The following is a 19682-nucleotide window of genomic DNA, read 5'->3' on the forward strand; positions in this document are numbered from 1 at the left end:
TAACAAACACGACAACAGCAGAGCAGCATCAGCAAATACGATATGTACAAATATGATACCAAAAGTAATAGCAAAGAAGCAGTTAGTGAAGTAAATATTAATAACAGAAATGACAATGAGCATTATTGCACTACAAGTTGAGCAATAAAAATACCAATAGAAATAGCACTACTGATAATGAATAATAATAATAATTACCTCTATTACCAACAATACAATTGCATCAAATGCAACAATACATATACAGTATGTAATGATAATTTGAATTACAAAAGAAAGCAGATAAATGGAGGGGAAGAAAGAGATGTGAACTATATTAACCTTGTAGATTGTTATAGTAAATTCTAGATTATAATGAATGCATCACTCACCTGGTAGCAGACAAATGTGGCCATTGGCCGACAGACTGGTCGACTTTCACATCCCCTAGGGTGGCGAAAAAGATGCTATTTGTTGCAATTTTTTTTAACCCATTGTGAGGATTGCGATTGAATTTTCATCTTAACAGAATTATGTGAGCATCCCGGTCGGTCGGCATCCCAGCGAGAGTGGAAATATTACAGTAAGTGTTTGTTTTATTTTGGTTTAAAATGGTTAGGTTAGGTTTAGCACCTAGCAATGCTGCGGACGCTAGTGTCATCCTATTTTGATCATATCTATTTATTCCCCCCCCCCCCCCCCCCCCACACCTAGAGAGGGGGAGGGGGTTACCCACATATGCGGTCCTCTCTAAGGTTTCTCATAGTCATTCACACCGACGTCCCACTGGGGTGAGTTTTTCCTTGCCCGTATGTGGGGTCTGTACCGAGGATGTCGTTGTGGCTTGTGCAGCCCTTTGAGACACTTGTGATTTAGGGCTATATAAATAAACATTGATTGATTGATTGATTATTTGCAAACTCTGGAATTCTTTGGGTGTCATAATTTCGATATACAATAATAGCTTCAATATAAAGGTAACTTTAACAGACACAATCCACTTTGCACACGTTTGGTTGATCAGCTTTGCGTGTGCTATCAAGTTTGCACATGTTTTAGTACATGTAAACCTTTTTAGTAAATCAGACCCTGCACAGTGTTGATTTTACAAACGTGTTATCTTTACCACTGAACTGCTTTTAAGATCAGGACGTGGGACAAGCGTTAGAAAATGGATGGATGGATGGGATGTTGAATAACTTGCACCCGCAGTCCTGAAGTTTGGTTGTTTTTGTCAGAGATTTACATGACATTTACGGTAGCTAAAACAAGCCAAAATTTTCACAGCTGCAAGTTAGTGTATAGGACTGATATAGAATAGAATACAAAGTACTTTATTGATCCCTGGGGGAAATTCATATAAACATCTAGTAATCAGTGATCCAAATGTTCCATGATTTGAATATACGTGTTTAATGCAGCTTTCTGCACATCCTGTAATATTGTACGACCATAAATGGCTGTTACAATATAGATGTGACAACATTTTCTTTCACATTCAGATTTCTGCTAGTAAAATAAATACTGGCCATGTCAAAGTATAGCATGGATAAAGACAATATACTGCATCTTGTTCAAAGTTCAACGTTAATGTATCGATATGTTGTCAATGTTTCCACAAATTTAAATTAAAGTTGAAACCTAATGCAGCTGAGATAAGGTCCAGCACCCCTGCAACCCCGAAAGGGACAAGCGGTAGAAAATGGATGGATGGATGGGACAACTGACATGTTTTTACACATATTTCAATATTGAACGTCGAAGGAATAGCAGCTGAGTCAGAGTCACGTGACGTCAGAAACATTCTGGAGACATAGAAGAAACTTATTCATAAAAACACAGCATTTCAACTTGTACGCAGCCCAACATGTCAATCAAGACTGTTGGCCCCGCCTCCTCATTTGGGTTTAGGTCTCCTCGTGCACGTGGACAGGAAGTAGAAGGGCTGGAGGGGGGGAGGGGGATGAGGCCCAGAAACATCCAGAAGCATCCAGCATGTCCTTGAGTCCAAAGCAGTCCACCCCCTTCTCGGTCACGGACATCCTGAGCCCCATGGAGGACTACCGAAGGTTCGGCGCCTTGGATCCCGCCGGGGGGAGCCTGCTGGGGGCGTACCCACACCAGCAGGTGTCCCAGGCCGCCATGCAGCAGCATCAGCACCATCATCTTCATCAGCACCTGTCCTCCACTTCCTCGGCCGCGCTGCAGGGCCACGGGGGCTCCTATCACGTGACCCACGGGGTGCCACAGTTCTCCGGTTCCGTGGGGGGGTTCTGTACCGGAGCAGAGCTGCCGGCCTACCAAGACTCTGTGAGGGGGTGCGGCCCGCCGGCGAGCTGGTACAGCGCACCGGAACCAAGATACACACCAAGTTAGTTTTATTTGATTTGATTAGTTTTATTATATACGTGAAACATAAATTAAATACTTTATTGAAACTTTATGAAATGTTTTTAATAATTGAATTTAATTTTTTTCACTGAAATTTATTAGGATTTATTCCTTTCTTTGATTGTAGTTTCCAGGTTCGTGGGCTCCTCGGCCGGCATGAACGTCGGCGGCCTGGCGGGGTTGGACCGTAGCGGCAAGGCCATGCTGGGCCTCCATGCGGCCCCCAGGAGGAAGCGGAGGGTTCTGTTTTCTCAGGCCCAAGTGTTCGAGCTGGAGCGCCGCTTCAAGCAGCAGAAGTACCTGTCAGCCCCCGAGAGAGAACACCTGGCCGGACTCATCCACCTCACTCCGAACCAGGTAAAGATCTGGTTCCAGAACCACCGCTACAAGCTGAAGCGGCAGGTGAAGGACAAGGCGGCCCAGCTGCAGCAGGACGCGGGTGGCTTAGGTTCGGGAGGCCGCCGCGCCTCCTCCTCCTCGCCGCTTCTCGCCAAGACAAACCGGAGCGACTACAGTGGCTCCAACCGGACCGCAGAGCGCGACTGCAGTTCGGCAGAAAATCTCACCGCGAACCAGCAGCTGGACGATCTAGACCGGAACCTGTCGCCCAGTCCACCACTGGGCCTGCACTTGCACACGGACTCGGGTCTCCTGGACTACACCAGCGGTACAGTTGGGTCCAATTTACTCTACGGCAGAACTTGGTAGGACTACTTGTCAGCTTGTGGATGTGTTCCGGAACACAACTGAGGAACTTTTCTTCTTTGGACGCAATAACTCAAAACTTACAACCTGCACGGACACAAAGTTGGTGCTGCTTTCAAAGTTATTTAATCATTTCAGCTTCTTGTTGGAAGACAAAAAAAGATATTTTAAACTTTTTTCAATTGTTAATAAAGTTTCGTTTTTTTTGGGAGTAAATCACTACAATCAATATTTTGTATTATCTATGCTAATCATGTACTGTATATATACATACGAAGGAACAATACATTTCTATAACTATAATCAATCACATTTATCAGATAGAGTACCATACAGGATTTAATTATTACATATTTATCACACAAAACGAATAATACATGCATAATACTTTTAGAAGATGATCTTTTATTACACAAATACAGTGATTGACATTTTTCATACTACTATATACACAATTAGTGATTTATATAATAAATAAATGATACAATTTATCATATTAAATTAGTGATTGACTATGTACAATTTGAGTGACTAATATAATTATAAAATGAGAAGCTGGTATTAGATACAATTAGTGATATAATTTATCAGTTAGGGTTTAATAGTGTACATACAATTAGTAAATATGATTTATACAAAATGTGATATTTATCAAGATTAGTGACTTGATATTTACTATATTAAATTAGTGATTGATATGATTTAAAAGATTAGTGATTGATATTTTATTCATTATTTAACAGAAATGTATATCTTGGTATTTATTGTACAAAATTAGTAGTATATTAAATTAGCGATTAATACAATTAGTGAGTGATATGATTTATTTTAAATTCGTAATTTATATCATACATAATTAAAATTTGTGGTTATCATTTATTATATCAAATTAGTGACTGATATATTGATCGATATCATTTATTTTATAAAATTAGATAAATGAATACATGTAAAATATCCTTCAATAATGAATACGTGTAAAAGATGAATACATGCAAAATGATGAGGACATATGCATATTAAAGTAAAAGTGTAGCTTTAATTAGTAAAAGAATGTTAAAAAAAAAAGATAAATATTGAATTTGAAGTAAAAGAAGAAAAAGTAAATAAGTTGAATTCATCAAACTTGTTTTATTGGACAAGTTATTAAAATATGTTGGAGAATCTCTCAAAAGACTTTGTCCTTTCTGATTGGACGTTAAAACAACTGCTTGGACAAAAGTAGAATTAAAAAGAAAAAGTCTTCTTTACTTCCAGTTGTATCGATTGGAAGGAGGCGGCATGGCGTAACCTCTGTTGGAACCCTGAAACACAAAAATACTTTATTTTCAATATACTTTGTTGATGTGAAAAAAAATGGATGCCAGAAAAATGTTAAATTAAAAATCGTCTAGGGAAAAAAGCACAGAATATAAATATATCTTTTAACTTAATTGTCATTTAAAAAATATATACTATTTACACACTGACATTAATATTTCATCATCTTTAGAGTAAAGCTTTTAAACATACGTTATCATAAATAATACTTTGGGAATTTGTACATTAACTAATTTAAACTTTTAAAAAGTTACACTGATGAGAAATAAAAATATTTCACATCAGCTCTTAAAACACATTTTTATGCATTGGCTTGTTAAAACAAGCTGAGTTAGACTTTTCTGTAATGCTTTAAAATATTTTATTCAGTCTTAATTGCTTTTATCTGCTTTTTGTATTAATTTCTTTTTTTAAACCTGTAAACTTATATAGCATTTGGGCAGGTTGAGCTGATTTTAAAGTGCTTTATAAGTAAACTTTGACCTTTAAAAAGTTACATTGATGAGGAATAAATATTAATATCATCCTGCCTGTACAAAATGTTGATTAATTATTCAGATTTATATTACCAATATTTACAGTTTAAATTGTTGTCAAGAGTGACAAAGGAGACATTATGCAGTTAAAATAAATACACTGCATGCACAACATGTTGAATATCATAGTATTTATCATTAATATTTACAGTTTAAACTGATGTCAAGTGTGAGGCAAGAGGCATCGTGAAGTTAAACAAATAGCAATATACTGTATGTATAACATGTTGAATTTTAAGAACATTCCTGAATATTTTAGGGGAAACAAAAAACTTATTTTTTATAAAATACCTGGTACTGTTGTCCCCGTTTGTCCTGTCCTCTTTGCTCACGCCAGTTGTCTCTCTGCGGCTCGTAGCGCTGCTGGTAGCTGCTGGGGCCGCCACCCCCGCCGTGGCTCCTGTCGTGTTGGTACGCCGCCTGCTGCGACTGCATGGTTCGATCCCAGCCGCCTCTACCGCCTCGCTGCTGCCTGCCGACACAAAGAAGGATCCAATACATTTGAAACAATTCTCTTCAAGTTCTTCAGAACTTTTTGTAGATCGGATTCCAATGTAATTGTCAACAAGCACATTTCAAAATACTGACTTTTATCAGCACTTTACAATGCACACTTTGATAATAACTAACCAAAGTCAAATAATATTACAAAATGTAGGATTGTAGACAATGACAACATATACCAGCAGACATCCTAGACTTTTATCCCAAGATCACATCAAATCAAAGCGTTCTAGCAGACAAAACAGGATAAAAAAAACAAACTGAAGATTTAATTTTTGCTGAAGCTGATTTCAATATTTGTTTGCCATGGCTGACGCCCGGAGAGAAACAGGAAGTGCTTTCATCTTTTATCCCTGTAGGCAAGGTCCTGTTCTTTCACGGGAAGGTTAACGAGGCAGCATGGCCGCTGGCTAATGAGCAGTGACCAGAGCTGACACGCTGCCACAATGGGCCTGAAAAAGGTTCCGCCACACAACTTGAGGGCGACTTTGGAGAGGCGCAGCGCCCGGTTTGGGACTTGCGAGCAACGGGGCCAGCAGAATTAGTGCTGCCTCATTTAGCTGCACAAACCTCCTCCAGGTAAATTGAGTTGAAAAAAATCTTCATTCAGCAGCGTGGAGCACTCAGTCTGTTCTGTTGGTGCAGACTAATCACACAGACGTGAAGACCAGCGTGTGGTCGCAGTAAACCTGGAGACTCACCATTGAGACTGAGACTGAGACTGGAAGGACGGCGGCGTTCCCAACAAGCTGCCTGGTTTGGAATCTGCACAGATCAAACAAGACACGGTAAAAACGGTTTCTTCAGGACAAGAATGAGCGGCCATGTTGGACTGGTTGTGTGACTTTGATTACGCGTAAAAAAAATAAACAGTGGACATGAAATGAAGCAAAGACTGAATTAAACGGCGAGAATAACGGCACATTTGCATGTTCTGTTTGGAAATGAAACAAGCATTCAGCCGCCAGCTTTGTGGACAACTCAAGTGGCCGATTCCTTCATGGAAGTTCTTCTCAAACACACACTTAAGAGCACACAAAGAAAAGCAGCCAAAGCCTTCTTCTATATCCGCTGTTACCATAGCAATGACCAGCTGCAACTTCGTTTTAGTCAGGGACACTTACGTTCACCAGCGCCAATCAGTTAACTAGCCGACTAAAATGAGTTAACTAATGGACTAAAATTATTCAAAAACTAAAATGACTTAAATTGAAATTAATTAACTAGTTGACTAAAATGAGTTAACTAAGCAAATAAAACATGGTAGCTATGATTTGTTCAAGATCAAACTTAAAGTCTTTAAGACCTCTAAATGGAACATTTAAGACTATTTTGGAGAAAAAAAACCATGAAAACAAGTGTTTTATGTAATTTGTTTAACTTGGTATGAATGCACACATTTAGGGAACAACAGGATGCGTTAATGAAATGCAAATTAATTAACTTGTCTCCTCAACCCACCAGTAGTAATGTCGCTGTCTTGCAAATTAAATAATTGCTTAAAGGCCTACTGAAATGAAATTGTTTTATTTAATCGGGGATAGCAGATCCATTCTATGTGTCATACTTGATCATTTCGCGATATTGCCATATTTTTGCTGAAAGGATTTAGTAGAGAACATCGACGATAAAGTTCGCAACTTTTGGTCGCTGATAAAAAAAAGCCTTGCCTGTACCGGAAGTAGCGTGACGTCGCAGGTTGAAGGGCTCCTCACATTTCCCCATTGTTTACACCAGTAGCGAGAGCGATTCGGACTGAGAAAGCGACTATTACCCCATTAATTAGGAGCAAGGATGAAAGATTCGTGGATGAGGAAAGTGAGAGTGAAGGACTAAAGTGCAGTGCAGGACGCATCTTTTTTCGCTTTGACCGTAACTTAGGTACAAGAGCTCATTGGATTCCACACTTTCTCCTTTTTCTATTGTGGATCACGGATTTGTATTTTAAACCACCTCGGATACTATATCCTCTTGAAAATGAGAGTCGAGAACGCAAAATGGACATTCACAGTGACTTTTATCTCCACGACAATACATCGGTGAACCACTTTAGCTACGGAGCTAACGTGATAGCGTCATGCTTAAATGCAGATAGAAACAAAAGAAATAAGCCCCTGACTGGAAGGATAGACAGAAGATCAACAATACTACTATCAGGAGACACCGAACCAAACACTGGACCTGTAACTACACGGTTAATGCTGTGCCGCCTGTCGAAGCCTAGCAATGCTGTTGCTAACGACGCCATTGAAGCTAACTTAGCTACGGGACCTCGTCAGAGCTATGATAAAAACATTAGCTCTCCACCTACGCCAGCCCTCATCTGCTCATCAACACCCGTGCTTACCTGCATTCCAGCGATCGACGGCGCGACGAAGGAATTCACCCGATCATCGATGCGGTCGGCAGCTAGCGTCGGATAGCGCGTCTGCTATCCTCAAAGTCTTCCTGGTTGTGTTGCTGCAGCCAGCCGCTAATACACCGATCCCACCTACAGCTTTCTTCTTTGCAGTCTCCATTGTTCATTAAACAAATTGCAAAAGATTCACCAACACAGATGTCCAGAATACTGTGGAATTTTGCGATGAAAACAGAGCTGTTTGTATTGAGATACAATGTGTCCGAATACTTCCGTTTCAACCATCGACGTCACACGCAAACGTCATCATACATAGACGTTTTCAACCGGAAGTTTCGCGGGAAATTTAAAATTGCACTTTATAAGTTAACCCGGCCGTATTGGCATGTGTTGCAATGTTAAGATTTCATCATTGATATATAAACTATCAGACTGCGTGGTCTGTAGTAGTGGGTTTCAGTAGGCCTTTAAAGATAAAGCAAGTCCTGTGTTTTGGAGCTGCAGTTGTCAACTGCACCTCAAATGACCTTACATCCCAATGGTGTCCAGGGAAAATTGGACCAACAAAACATATAAAAAGATATTGATTGGCAACACTAAATTGGCCCTAGTGTGTGAATGTGAGTGTGAATGTTGTCTGTCTATCTGTGTTGGCCCTGTGATGAGGTAGCGACTTGTCCAGGGTGTACCTCGCCTTCCGCCCGAATGCAGCTGAGATAGGCTCCAGCAACCCGGCGACCCCGGACGGGACAAGCGGTAGAAAATGGATGGATGGATGGATGGATTACAAGATAACTACAGAGCATGAAAAGAAATAATTTCATAACCAAACACTAGTTTATTTACCAACTATTATTGATGTATGACCTAAGATGTTAGAAAGTGTTTATTTTTAGCTGATGAATTTGTCTTTTTGTTTCATGACTGCAAAACCTGTCATTTAGCATTTTTTGTAGTTTTAATTATATTTTATTCGTATGTTTCTATAATTTGAAAAAGTTGCTTAACTGGGTAGTTATCCAGAGCCTGCAAAGTTTTTATTTTGCCTCAAACATATTTTCGGTTAGGGAAAATTCAAATTAGTGATATCACTTTCAAAGCATGAAGATATGGCATTACTTTATGGAATGTTTACAATGAAAACACGTCGAATAAAATTAAATTGTTCACATACATTATTTCACAAGAATTTGTGTAAATTTAAAGTATTCTGACCCAATCTAACTGCTGCCAGTGATGGTTTGCATTATAGAAACCAGTTGCCACCAATTGACTTTTAAGAAGAACAATATAATAAGTGTCTTTTGAACGCTTCATGTCAGATAATCAATCAATCATTATCGGGTAATCTTGTTAATGCAAAAGTGTCAAGTCATGAGGTTCATGCATTTTGATGGGAGTTTGCACTCCTATATCTCTCTCATCTAATGCCTTCCCGTCTGTTCTGATGTCTGAAAAAATAAATGCCTCCATCAGCTAGGATAGGCTCCAACGACGCCTGCCCCCCTATAGGGACAAGCGGTAGAAAATGGCTGGATGTATGGATGTTTATTTGTGCACAGCATTTTACACGGGACTGTTTTGATAAGATGGGCCACTGCAAAAGTTGATTTGCTTCTAAACTCAAGACGGAAAAAGACAGCGACATTATTACTTGGTTTGAGGAGACAAGTTAAGGTAAGAGAAAGTATTAATCTTGGCATGTGCACAATAACTCCCAAGTGCTACATGCAGTGACACAAAATGCTGATATGTAGCCTGTTTTTTTTATTGATGGTGATATTCATCTTTAATATATATATTTAAATGTGTGCATTTTCAAAAGATACTACTTCTGGGAAGTTATGGTCGACGATGTCTTCCACCAACAAACTTCAAGTGGACCACCCAGTGGGCTTCCAATTACAACGCCACAACACTTGCCTTCCTTTTCTGAAAAGAGAGAATGACAAGTGGACACCTGTCAATCTCCTTAATTAGCCATGATCTGAGAACGTCTGGACCTTCAGTGAGGACACAAAGGCCAACAAAAGGATTACGCCTTAAATCCAGCTAGCGCGCATTGGCCACTGTATTAGGAACGGATTACGAGCTGCTCCGCAACTAAACACCTCTTTTCAATTTGATCGGCGACTATTTGACTCAACTCCGCTCTCTTAACAAATAAAAACACAAACAGTTTTTTGTTTGCGTCCAAGCAGCAGCCGTGCAAAGGTTGATGTCTCAGCAGCAGATGAAAAAAATACTTTTGGGACCAGCAGGTTTGAGGCGAATAAAGACTTCCAAAGCGAGGAGCAGTCCAACATGCAGTGAATTCATCAAAGTGTGACTTGTCAGGAGGTCAGAGGCTGATAGAGTTGTTAGCTTGTTGCTTCAGTGCATCAGATCCACAATGGCCACCAGCCGGGCCTCACTGTGGCTGCTTCAAAAATGCCAGCTGGTGGGGCCGCCGAGCACAAAGCCCCCCTCCTGCATCACCATGGGGGGGCAGTGGCACCGTCAAAGGAGGAAGTTAACCCCACATTCATATGCAATCAGAGCCTTTGATCAAAATGCTACACAGCAGCCATCATTATTTACTCTCAAAGCAAACATATTTTTCCATTACTGGTAGGGATGTGCCCATCGATCAACCACTGATCAGTATCGGATGATTTTCATTAAAAAGTATGTGATCGCCATTGCCGTTGGATGCCGATTACAAAAGCCACTCTCTTCTGGCTAACATGCTACTTTGAGTCCCCTGGCTAACAAGCGGCTGCAGGCCAATTATATGTGTCCATATACATGGTGGAGCTGCTCTGCCAAGCCAATAATAATCACCTCCATTACTGCAAATGAACTACAGTTCTTAACATCTTAATCCTTATCAAATATTACTGGAGGATGAGGCTAAAAATGTTACACACAGTAAGCCAGGAGCATGCATGCTGATAGCAAAGCAGACCGTTAAGCGAGCTTGAAATAAGTGTATAAGTAATAAATAAGTGCTTAATAAAGTTCAAGGAGTGTAGATACAAACGCGTTGCAGCAGAACTTAAGCAGCTATTAACAGGAAATTAACAAGTAGATTTATAAGACTCTAGAAAGAGGATAATATAACAACTGTTAGTGTGTCAGCATTGTCACAGTCCGTAGACGACAAAAAAAAAAAAGCAGCTCGGTCCATAAATTGGTGGTGTCGATACCAAGGGTAATATCAGCATATGAAGTATACTATCAGTATATGATCAATATTAGAGCGATCAGGTCAATATTCTTATTTCCTTAATCACTTTTTATTTTTGTTAATGTTTACAAATTGTGGGAATAATTCCCTGGACACTGGAGAACGTTAAGAGCAAAACCCAAATAATTTAAATAGGCAATAGTTTTTGCTTTTGTTTAGTTATTGTGTGCTACTCACTTTGTTTTGGAAAAAAAAAAGTCTGTAAAGAAAGAAAATAAGGAACTAATTTAAATATTGAGTTGATATTTTTACACTGTTAATGGCACTCATTAAATACATTGAACATTTACAGTTGATAAATGTGATCGATTATGGCATCAGCTAATTTCAGTCATGGATGATCGGTGTCGGTGTCAAAAACCCCTGATCAGATTAAAACAAGTATCCACTATTAAAAAGAACTGCTGACATGGTTTACCATGCTAAAATTACGAAATAGTTTTTTTCGTGTGTGTTTAGTCGAAAAGCACAGGAGTGATTGCACTGTGAGGAGCTAAAAGTGATTAGCATGGAGAGCACCAGTCGCCTTCACACACTACATCCTTCATCTACTTGCAAATGGAGACATCAAAGTCAATGTGGAGTAGAGGCGGCTGAGGGTGGCAGGGTGATTAGAAGTCGAAAAAGGTGATGGCGGTCATCAGTGGTTAAATGTAATTAATTATTTTTTTGTAGACCGTCACATGATTCAACTTCTTCAAGTATGCCTAAACATTTTCTGATATTTGCAAGAAATCCAAGCACTTTGTTACGAGGCCAGCTTTGTCTTACGTTGGTAGGCCTGTTGATGGCCGCCGCCGCCACGAGGGGAGCGGTAGTTTCCTTGGTGGTGGTAGTTGCCGGGTGGTGGGGCATTGCTGTACTGTCCTCTGCCATGTTGGTTTCTGTTCAAAGAGTGACTGCATGGAGGACAAGAGGATGTCAAACATTATTCCTTGTAAGACGCACATAATAAATTCCAAACACGCATTCGGGATGCGCCAGCTGTTCAATTATTCACATTTCTTAATGATAATGTGGACGTTTGAGGAAGAAGCACAGATCATAATTAAGCATGGCTGCTAATGGCGACCAAACACTTACACACTTTGTAGAAAACAAACACCACACTTCATGTTTGGATATTCAACTAAAGGGTGGAACGGAACACAAAATGGTCCATTGTTAGGATCTTGTCACGGTTTTCGGTTCGATGTATATTGTGGTTTTTAACAGCATATATCCGAAAAACGCAGCATTACAATTATCAATTGTGGTTCTTACAAAATATCTTCTAAAAAGTTAAAATGCCTCTTTAAGCTCTGACCCTGGAATTAGTGTAAACAAATAATGTAATACATTTATAAGCACATGTCCTGGTCTGTTTAGTGGTACTTAAACGCACCGTACAAACACCTCATCTCTTTTCCTATACAAAGCCTGGGTGCCACGTTAGGGCCACCACATCATTTTGTGGCCAGCGAAAGCCTGGAAATATTGTGCATCAAAAGGGCATTTCATCTTTTATGGTAAATATATTTTTTAAATCTGCTAAGAAAAAAATGCATGCAAATGCAATTCTTAAATGGGAACTGCACCTTTATTTTATTATTTTTTAAATGTTGCCTATAGGTCACAATCATTATGAAAGACATGAAGATGGATATATATTTTGTTATGCATTCTAACTCGTGAATAAACTGGGGCTGTCAAATGATTAAAACGTTTAATCACGATTAATCGCATTTTGTTCATAGTTAACTCAAAATTAATCGTGATTAATCGCAGACAGGTATACATTTTCATCATTATTAAGTGTACCCTAGACAGATAATTTTCAGGGGGGGTGGCCTAATATTTGCTGCATGACAATGTTTTAACTTTCTCTAATAATTTTTTAAATGTAAGATTTAGCCTACTAATCATTCTGTAATTGAGGACTTGATCAGAACATGCTCTCAAAGAACACAATATTTTAGTGAATATACATTTAAAACAAATCTGTTATGAAGTATAGTATTAATATATGTATTTTTCTTACATATCATTTTGGCCTATATTTAAATTGTTGCTGCTTATTGTACAATGTAATTTTTTGAAATAATTTTATTTATTTGAGAGATTTCTTAAATTTTTTGTCACTTTCTGTGTAATAAAAACGATTGGCAACAAATCTAGCATCTATTTTTGGTGTTATTGGCGACTGTACTCATGTTTAGAGACTCTGTTTAGATTATTTCGCACCATGTCCGTGACGAAAAGTGAGCTGCAAAGAGCCTAATGTCACACTTGCTTCGCATTGCTGGGAGCCTTTTGCTCATTAAAAGCCGCCAGTGTCATCTTAAATTATGAAAATGGCTGTCGGGCATATGTCAAATATACTGAAGTACGTCCACAGCGCAGACATGCTGCCTCCGCTCCAGACAACCCACGTGGGTATGGCTGGTGTATGTTAGTGTGTTATGATGGTAATTTTTCCCATTGTCTGTGAATACACCATGTCCGCGGAGAATGAACAAGTGTTCTGTGTCTATGAGTGAAGCACGGAAAGTCCGCTTATAGCGGAGCCAATGGCAGGTCCTCTGTTCCGCCCTTAAAACTTAATAAAAAAAAACATCTAAAAAGCGCAAACAAAACTCCATTTACATTTCGTGACTTCAATATTAACCAAGTATTAGTGATATAGTTATTATAAGTGCCAATGCAGACAAACTACACTGCTCAAAAAAATTAAAGGAACAGTTTTTTATCAGGGTACGGCATGAATTCAATTGCACTTTTCTGATAAGGTTTTGGTCAGGTATGTGGCAGAGGGGGTTGTTAATCAGTTTCAGCTGCATTGGTGTTGATGGAATTAACAACAGGTGCACTAGAGGGGCAACAACGAGATGGCCCCCAAAACAGGACTGGTTTTGCAGGTGGAGGCCATTTCAAGTTCCTCCCTCTTGATCTTTTTTAACTGTTTTTCCACAAGTGTTGGCTTTAGCTAGAGTCATTATCACCACTGGGAGCATGAGGCGATTTCTTAACCCTCCTGAAGTTGCGCAGATTGTCCTACTCCTCCAGGATGGCACATCCATGTGTGCTGTTGCAAGAAGATTTGATGTGTCTCCCAGTACAATCTCCAGAGCATGGAGAAGATTCCAGGAGACAGGCAGTTACTCTAGGAGAGCTGGACAGGTCCGTAGACGGTCCTCATCCCATCAGCTGGACCGTTATCTGCTGCTTTGTGCAAGGAGGAACAGGTTGAGCACTGCCCGAGCCCTACAGAATGACCTCCAGCAGGCTACTGGTGTGAATGTCTCTGCCCAAACAGTCAGAAACAGACTTCACGAGGGTGGCCTCAGGGCACGACGTCCTGTAGTGTGCCCTGTGCTCACTGCTCAGAACCGTGGAGCTCAATTGGCATTTGCCATAAAACACCAGAATTGGCAAGTCCGCCACTGGCGCCCTGTGATCACGGGCTTGTGTCGACATGATTCCACCCCCTTTTCTTGGCGAGGATTATGAGTCATTCTTTATCTAAATAGGAATATTTGAACATCCTAACAGTCGGCATCCTACAGTAAGTGATGTTTTTATGTTTGTTGGCTCTCAAAGTCTGCAGTGAGCAGTAATCAGTGATGCCTTTTTTTTAATTTAATGTGCTTTAAGCACATGTGCTTAAAATGATCAAAATATGTAAATATTAAATATTATAAATGTGCCTCTTACTACATTACATATATACTTACATCATGTATATAAAAAAATCAATGGATGTGTTTAGAAGTTTTTAAGGGCTGTATAGGCAGAATAAAGCAGCTCCCATAAGCTCCATTGTAAGCAGACATTTCATCGCATTTATTTACTATTTACAATGCATTAAAAAAAAATACACCAGTCACGTCTTTCATAATGATTGTGAACGATAGGCAACATTCGGGGAAAAAAGTGCAGTTCCCCTTTAAAGCAGTATTTGATACAACAAGCAATGTAAGCTTTTCTTTGGTCATTTTGTCAAGCCTTTTCAAATTAAATTCTACATTAGCTGAACTAAAATATCTGTAATTAGGACTTCTGATTACAAATACATTTTTCAAACTACTCAGTTTTTTGTTACACACTAATAAACAAATGAAAGGGCAAATACTGTAAAAAATTAGTCCCTCCTGGATTTTTTTGGGTGAATGTTGTGGCTTAAATGCCTGATTTTGCTGCAGCGTTTTCTAAAAGTTGCAGCAAAATCAATTCTGCGATTTCATTCGTGCCTTCAAGAGGAAAATCATAGGGCCCTTTTTTGCCTCATGATGTATGATCAGAGCTACTACTACGTACACGCTCCAAACTGATTAGTAACACAATGTAAAAACATATAAACCAAGCAACACACGCGCTGTGTCAAGTCAACCGAATGGTTCAGATGTTTTCATAAATCGTTCCCTCTTTAATTCCGCTACATATGAATAATGTGTATATACGTAAAGACATGCTGTGTATATACAGTGTGTATGTACGTGAAAACAGTCTATACAAGTAAATATGTTCGTCCTTCGTTTTCGAAGATGACCAGGTGACTTCACGTTGACTTGTGTGTACGAAGATGGCTGAGGAGGCTAATCCTTGCACAGAATCCTTGCAGTGAGGGCAGGTTATGGCTGGGGAGTGGCTGGCTGAGAGGGAGGAACTGTCTCTGGTCTTGCAGAGCTGTTGCTTCTCTTCGGCTTCATGGATACGTTTTTCCTCAAAGTCTGCTACACCATGCCAGACTGCAGAGCGCCAGTTGTAACAATGTTGGGTATCGGCTTCCCAGGTCTCTGGGTCCAGACCACAGCCCTTGAGAGTGGCCTTCAGGGTGTCCTTAAAGTGTTTCCGCTGTCAGTCGCGTTAGCGTTCCATGGTGCAGTTCACCGTACCGGAGCCTTTTTGGTAGGCGTTCGTCTGACATGGGGCTGACACGGCCAGCCCATCTCAGCTCGGAGCACTTGAGGATGGCATAGATGCTCTATATGCCCCTAAATCTGACCAACACGCCGGATTGTAGTCAGCTGGATGCGTGTCTTAATGAAATTAAACAATGGATGTCTGCTAACTTTTTGCAACTCAACAATAAGAAAACGGAAATGCTGATTATCGGTCCTGCTAGACACCGACATCTATTTAATAATACCACCTTAACATTTGACAACCAAACAGTTACACAAGGCGACTCTGTAAAGAATCTGGGTATTGTCTTCGACCAAACTCTCTCGTTTGAGTCACACATTAAGAGTGTTACTAAAACGGCCTTCTTTCATCTCAGTAATATCGCAAAAATGTGTTCCATTTTGTCCACTATCGACGCTGAGATCATTATTAATGCGTTCGTTCCGTCGATTACTGTAACATATAATTTTCGGGCCTCCCAATGTCTAGTATTAAAAGATTACAGTTGGTACAAAATGCGGCTGCTAGACTTTTGACAAAAACAAGAAAGTTTGATCATATTACGCCTATACTGGCTCACCTGCACTTGCTTCCTGTGCACTTAAGATGTGACTTTAAGGTTTTACTACTTAAGTACAATATACTACACGGTCTTGCTCCATCCTATCTTGCTGATTGTATTGTACCATATGTCCCAGCAAGAAATCTGCGTTCAAAGAACTCCGGCTTATTAGTGATTCCCAGAGCCCAAAAAAAGTCTGCGGGCTATAGAGCGTTTTCTATTCGGGCTCCAGTACTCTGGAATGCCCTCCCGGTAACAGTTAGAGATGCTACCTCAGTAGAAGCATTTAAAGGCCTACTGAAACCCACTACTACCGACCACGCAGTCTGATAGTTTATATATCAATGATGAAATCTTAGCATTGCAACACATGCCAATACGGCCGTGTTAACTTATAAAGTGCAATTTTAAATTTCCCGCGAAACTTCCGGTTGAAAACGTCTCGGTATGATGACGTTTGTGCGTGACGTCACGGAGTGAACAGAAGTATTCGGACCCCATTGGATCCAATACAAAAAGCTCTGTTTTCACCACATAATTCCACAGTATTCTGGACATCTGTGTTGGTGAATCTTTTGCAATTTGTTTAATGAACAATGAAGACTGCAAAGAAGAAAGCTGTAGGTGGGATCGGTGTATTAGCGGCGGACTACAGCAACACAACCAGGAGGACTTTGAGATGGATAGCAGACGCGCTAGCCGGCGACCTCACCTTGACTTCCTCCGTCTCCGGGCCGTCGACCGCATCTATGATCGGGTGAAGTCCTTCGTCGCTCCGTCAATCGCTGGAACGCAGGTGAGCACGGGTGTTGATGAGCAGATGAGGGCTGGCTGGCGTAGGTGGATAGCTAATGTTTTTAGCATAGCTCTGTCGAGGTCCCGTAGCTAAGTTAGCTTCAATGGCGTCGTTAGCAACAGCATTGTTAAGCTTCGACAGGCTGGAAAGCATTAACCGTGTAGTTACATGTCCATAGTTTAATAGTATTGTTGATTTTCTGTCTATCCTTCCAGTCAGGGGCTTATTTCTTTTGTTTCTATCTGCATTTAAGCACGATGCTATCACGTTAGCTCCGTAGCTAAAGAGCTTCGCCGATGTATTGTCGTGGAGATAAAAGTCACTGTGAATGTCCATTTCGCAGTCTCGACTCTCATTTTCAAGAGGATATAGTATCCGAGGTGGTTTAAAATACAAATCCGTGATGCACAATAGAAAAAGGAGAAAGTGTGGAATCCAATGAACCGAAAAAAGATAAGTCCTGCACTGCACTCTAGTCCTTCACTCTCACGTTCCTCATCCACGAATCTTTCATCCTTGCTCAAATTAATGGGGTAATCGTCGCTTTCTCGGTCCGAATCGCTCTCGCTGCATTGTAAACAATGGGGAAATGTGAGGAGCCCCTCAGCCTGTGAACAAACATAACCCCAGCAATCATTTTAATCTGACAAAGTGTGATTGACATTGACACCACTGCCTTACGCTATCATGGTACACCATGAAATGCATACATAATAGCATACCATGATAGCATTTGGTATGTGTACCAACAGTTAGGGCAGACCTGGGCATTCTGCGGCCCGCGGGCCACATCCGGCCCTTTGTGCGTCCCTGTCCGGCCCGCGTGAGGCCAATCATAAATTACAAAACACATTTAAAAAAGTATCTATGTCGAGTGTGCAATACAACGGTGCTGCTTTTGTTTTGAAAAGCGTTATTTGTATTACTTCCGTGTGGACGTATGCGCGTGCGTGATTGTGAGTGAATGTGAACAGCTGCAATCACAAATTACAAAATAAAGTTGAAAAAACATCTATGTCGTGCGCGCAATACAACTGTGCTGCTTTTATTTTGAAAAGTGTTATTTATGGGCGTATGTCCGTGTGTAACCTGTGAGTGAAGGTGCACAGCGACAAGTGATGCACGGTTTACACCCGAGACGCTAAAAAGAGAAAAGTTGAGGAGGAATAACGTGTTTTTAACAAGACATGGACTGCCAAGCAACGTTCCCTCTAAGGTGCGCGCCTGCCCAATTGCGCACTGCTCAAGCATCCTCTGCACACAGCAAATATGCCGCGCACCAAATCAAACCCATCTGAATTCTAAACAAAATAAACACATTTATTCTGTGTAATTTTGCAATGCAACTCTGAGTGACAGTGACAACAAGCGGCCCTAACGGTGTTCGTCAACACCGTTCAATTGAACACCGTTCAATTATTGTAACGTCTATCGAGATGCTTCGAGGCCAAGAATTATATTGATCACTTTATTGAGCAAAACTGTTTATATTCGGCCATAACAACACCAAAAACATGAGTAAAACACTTCTATCACGAAAAACTAGTCATTTTCTGCCGTACAAACCAGGCCAAAACCAACTTGTCATCTGTCACCAACACGCATACCACTAAACCACTGGTGCGTTTATGGCCACACAAAAAGTCGGACAACTCAAACACCACACAAAGTTACACTATGACTCCTCAGTCATACGTGTGCTTATTTTACTGTCATTTATTATTAATGTTAATTTATTGATATTAATCATGGGATGCTGTTACTAGAGAAAGTTACAGGAATGCACACTTCATCCTATGCTTACATTTCATTGTGCAACATGAAGATGTTTAAGGGGAACTAAATGTGATCTCTGAAAGGGGTACAAATGATTTCCAAAGCAGTGCTTTTGGTATAAAGTTAAGTTAGGTTAAATGAAAGTATTATTATTATTAATAATTATTATTATTATAATTATTATTATTCATCCTTCGGTATACATCAAAAATAATATTGAGCAAAATTTAATTGAAATATTGTCGATGTGGCCCTCCAGCAGTGCTCGGGTTGCTCATGCGGCCCCCGGTAAAAATTAATTGCCCACCCCTAGTATAGGTGGACGATGGAGGCGTCTTTGAACTCCTGTGGCAGCTTCCCTTGGTTCAACATGGTGCAGAATAGGTCTACCAGTTGTTTGGTCAGAGGTGGTCCACCAACTGTGTAGATTTCTGCTGGAATTGCATCAGCACCAGGTGCTTTTCCATTTGGAAGTCCTCTGATGGCTTTGATGACCTCAGCTTCCGTTGGTCAAGGGAGGTGTTGACTGGGACTTGAGGGAGGCGTGCAAAGGCTTCGGGGCGGTTGAGAACACCGTGAAAGTGCTCAGCCCAGCGCTCAAGGATCTTCTCTCTGTCTTTGACCCGTGTGCTGCCATCAGC

At 40.4% G+C, this 19682-nt stretch overlaps 2 protein-coding genes across 3 annotated transcripts in view; one reads left to right on the forward strand and one right to left on the reverse strand.

Moving 5' to 3' along the window:
* Positions 1–1874: 1874 nt before the first annotated feature.
* On the forward strand, positions 1875–3281 carry nkx2.4b (NK2 homeobox 4b). Its single transcript, XM_062043646.1, has 2 exons — positions 1875–2350; positions 2498–3281. Exons 1-2 carry the CDS (start codon positions 1975–1977, stop codon positions 3076–3078), a joined length of 957 nt encoding a protein of 318 aa, XP_061899630.1. The 5' UTR covers positions 1875–1974; the 3' UTR covers positions 3079–3281.
* A 905-nt stretch (positions 3282–4186) lies between these two features.
* xrn2 (5'-3' exoribonuclease 2) overlaps positions 4187–19682 on the reverse strand; it is a 56775-nt gene continuing 41279 nt past the window's right edge. For both annotated transcript variants that reach the window (XM_062045202.1, XM_062045201.1), the window contains exons 28-31: positions 11795–11922; positions 6137–6200; positions 5223–5403; positions 4187–4379 (exon numbers count right to left, since the gene is read on the reverse strand). In XM_062045202.1, coding sequence (XP_061901186.1) covers positions 4323–4379; positions 5223–5403; positions 6137–6200; positions 11795–11922 — 430 coding nt within the window. In that variant the 3' untranslated portion in view covers positions 4187–4322. The remainder of the gene's footprint in view (positions 4380–5222; positions 5404–6136; positions 6201–11794; positions 11923–19682) is intronic.

This window comes from Entelurus aequoreus, linkage group LG04 (assembly GCF_033978785.1).
Source record: "Entelurus aequoreus isolate RoL-2023_Sb linkage group LG04, RoL_Eaeq_v1.1, whole genome shotgun sequence".
In the NCBI taxonomy this organism is placed as follows: domain Eukaryota; kingdom Metazoa; phylum Chordata; class Actinopteri; order Syngnathiformes; family Syngnathidae; genus Entelurus; species Entelurus aequoreus.

Excerpts from the sequence above, each read along its gene's own strand:
- nkx2.4b (XM_062043646.1), top strand. The coding sequence starts at position 1,975 with ATGTCCTTGAGTCCAAAGCAGTCCACCCCCTTCTCGGTCACGGACATC. Across the intron at positions 2,351-2,497 it reads GGAACCAAGATACACACCAA|TTTCCAGGTTCGTGGGCTCC; the intron begins GTTAGTTTTATT and ends CTTTGATTGTAG.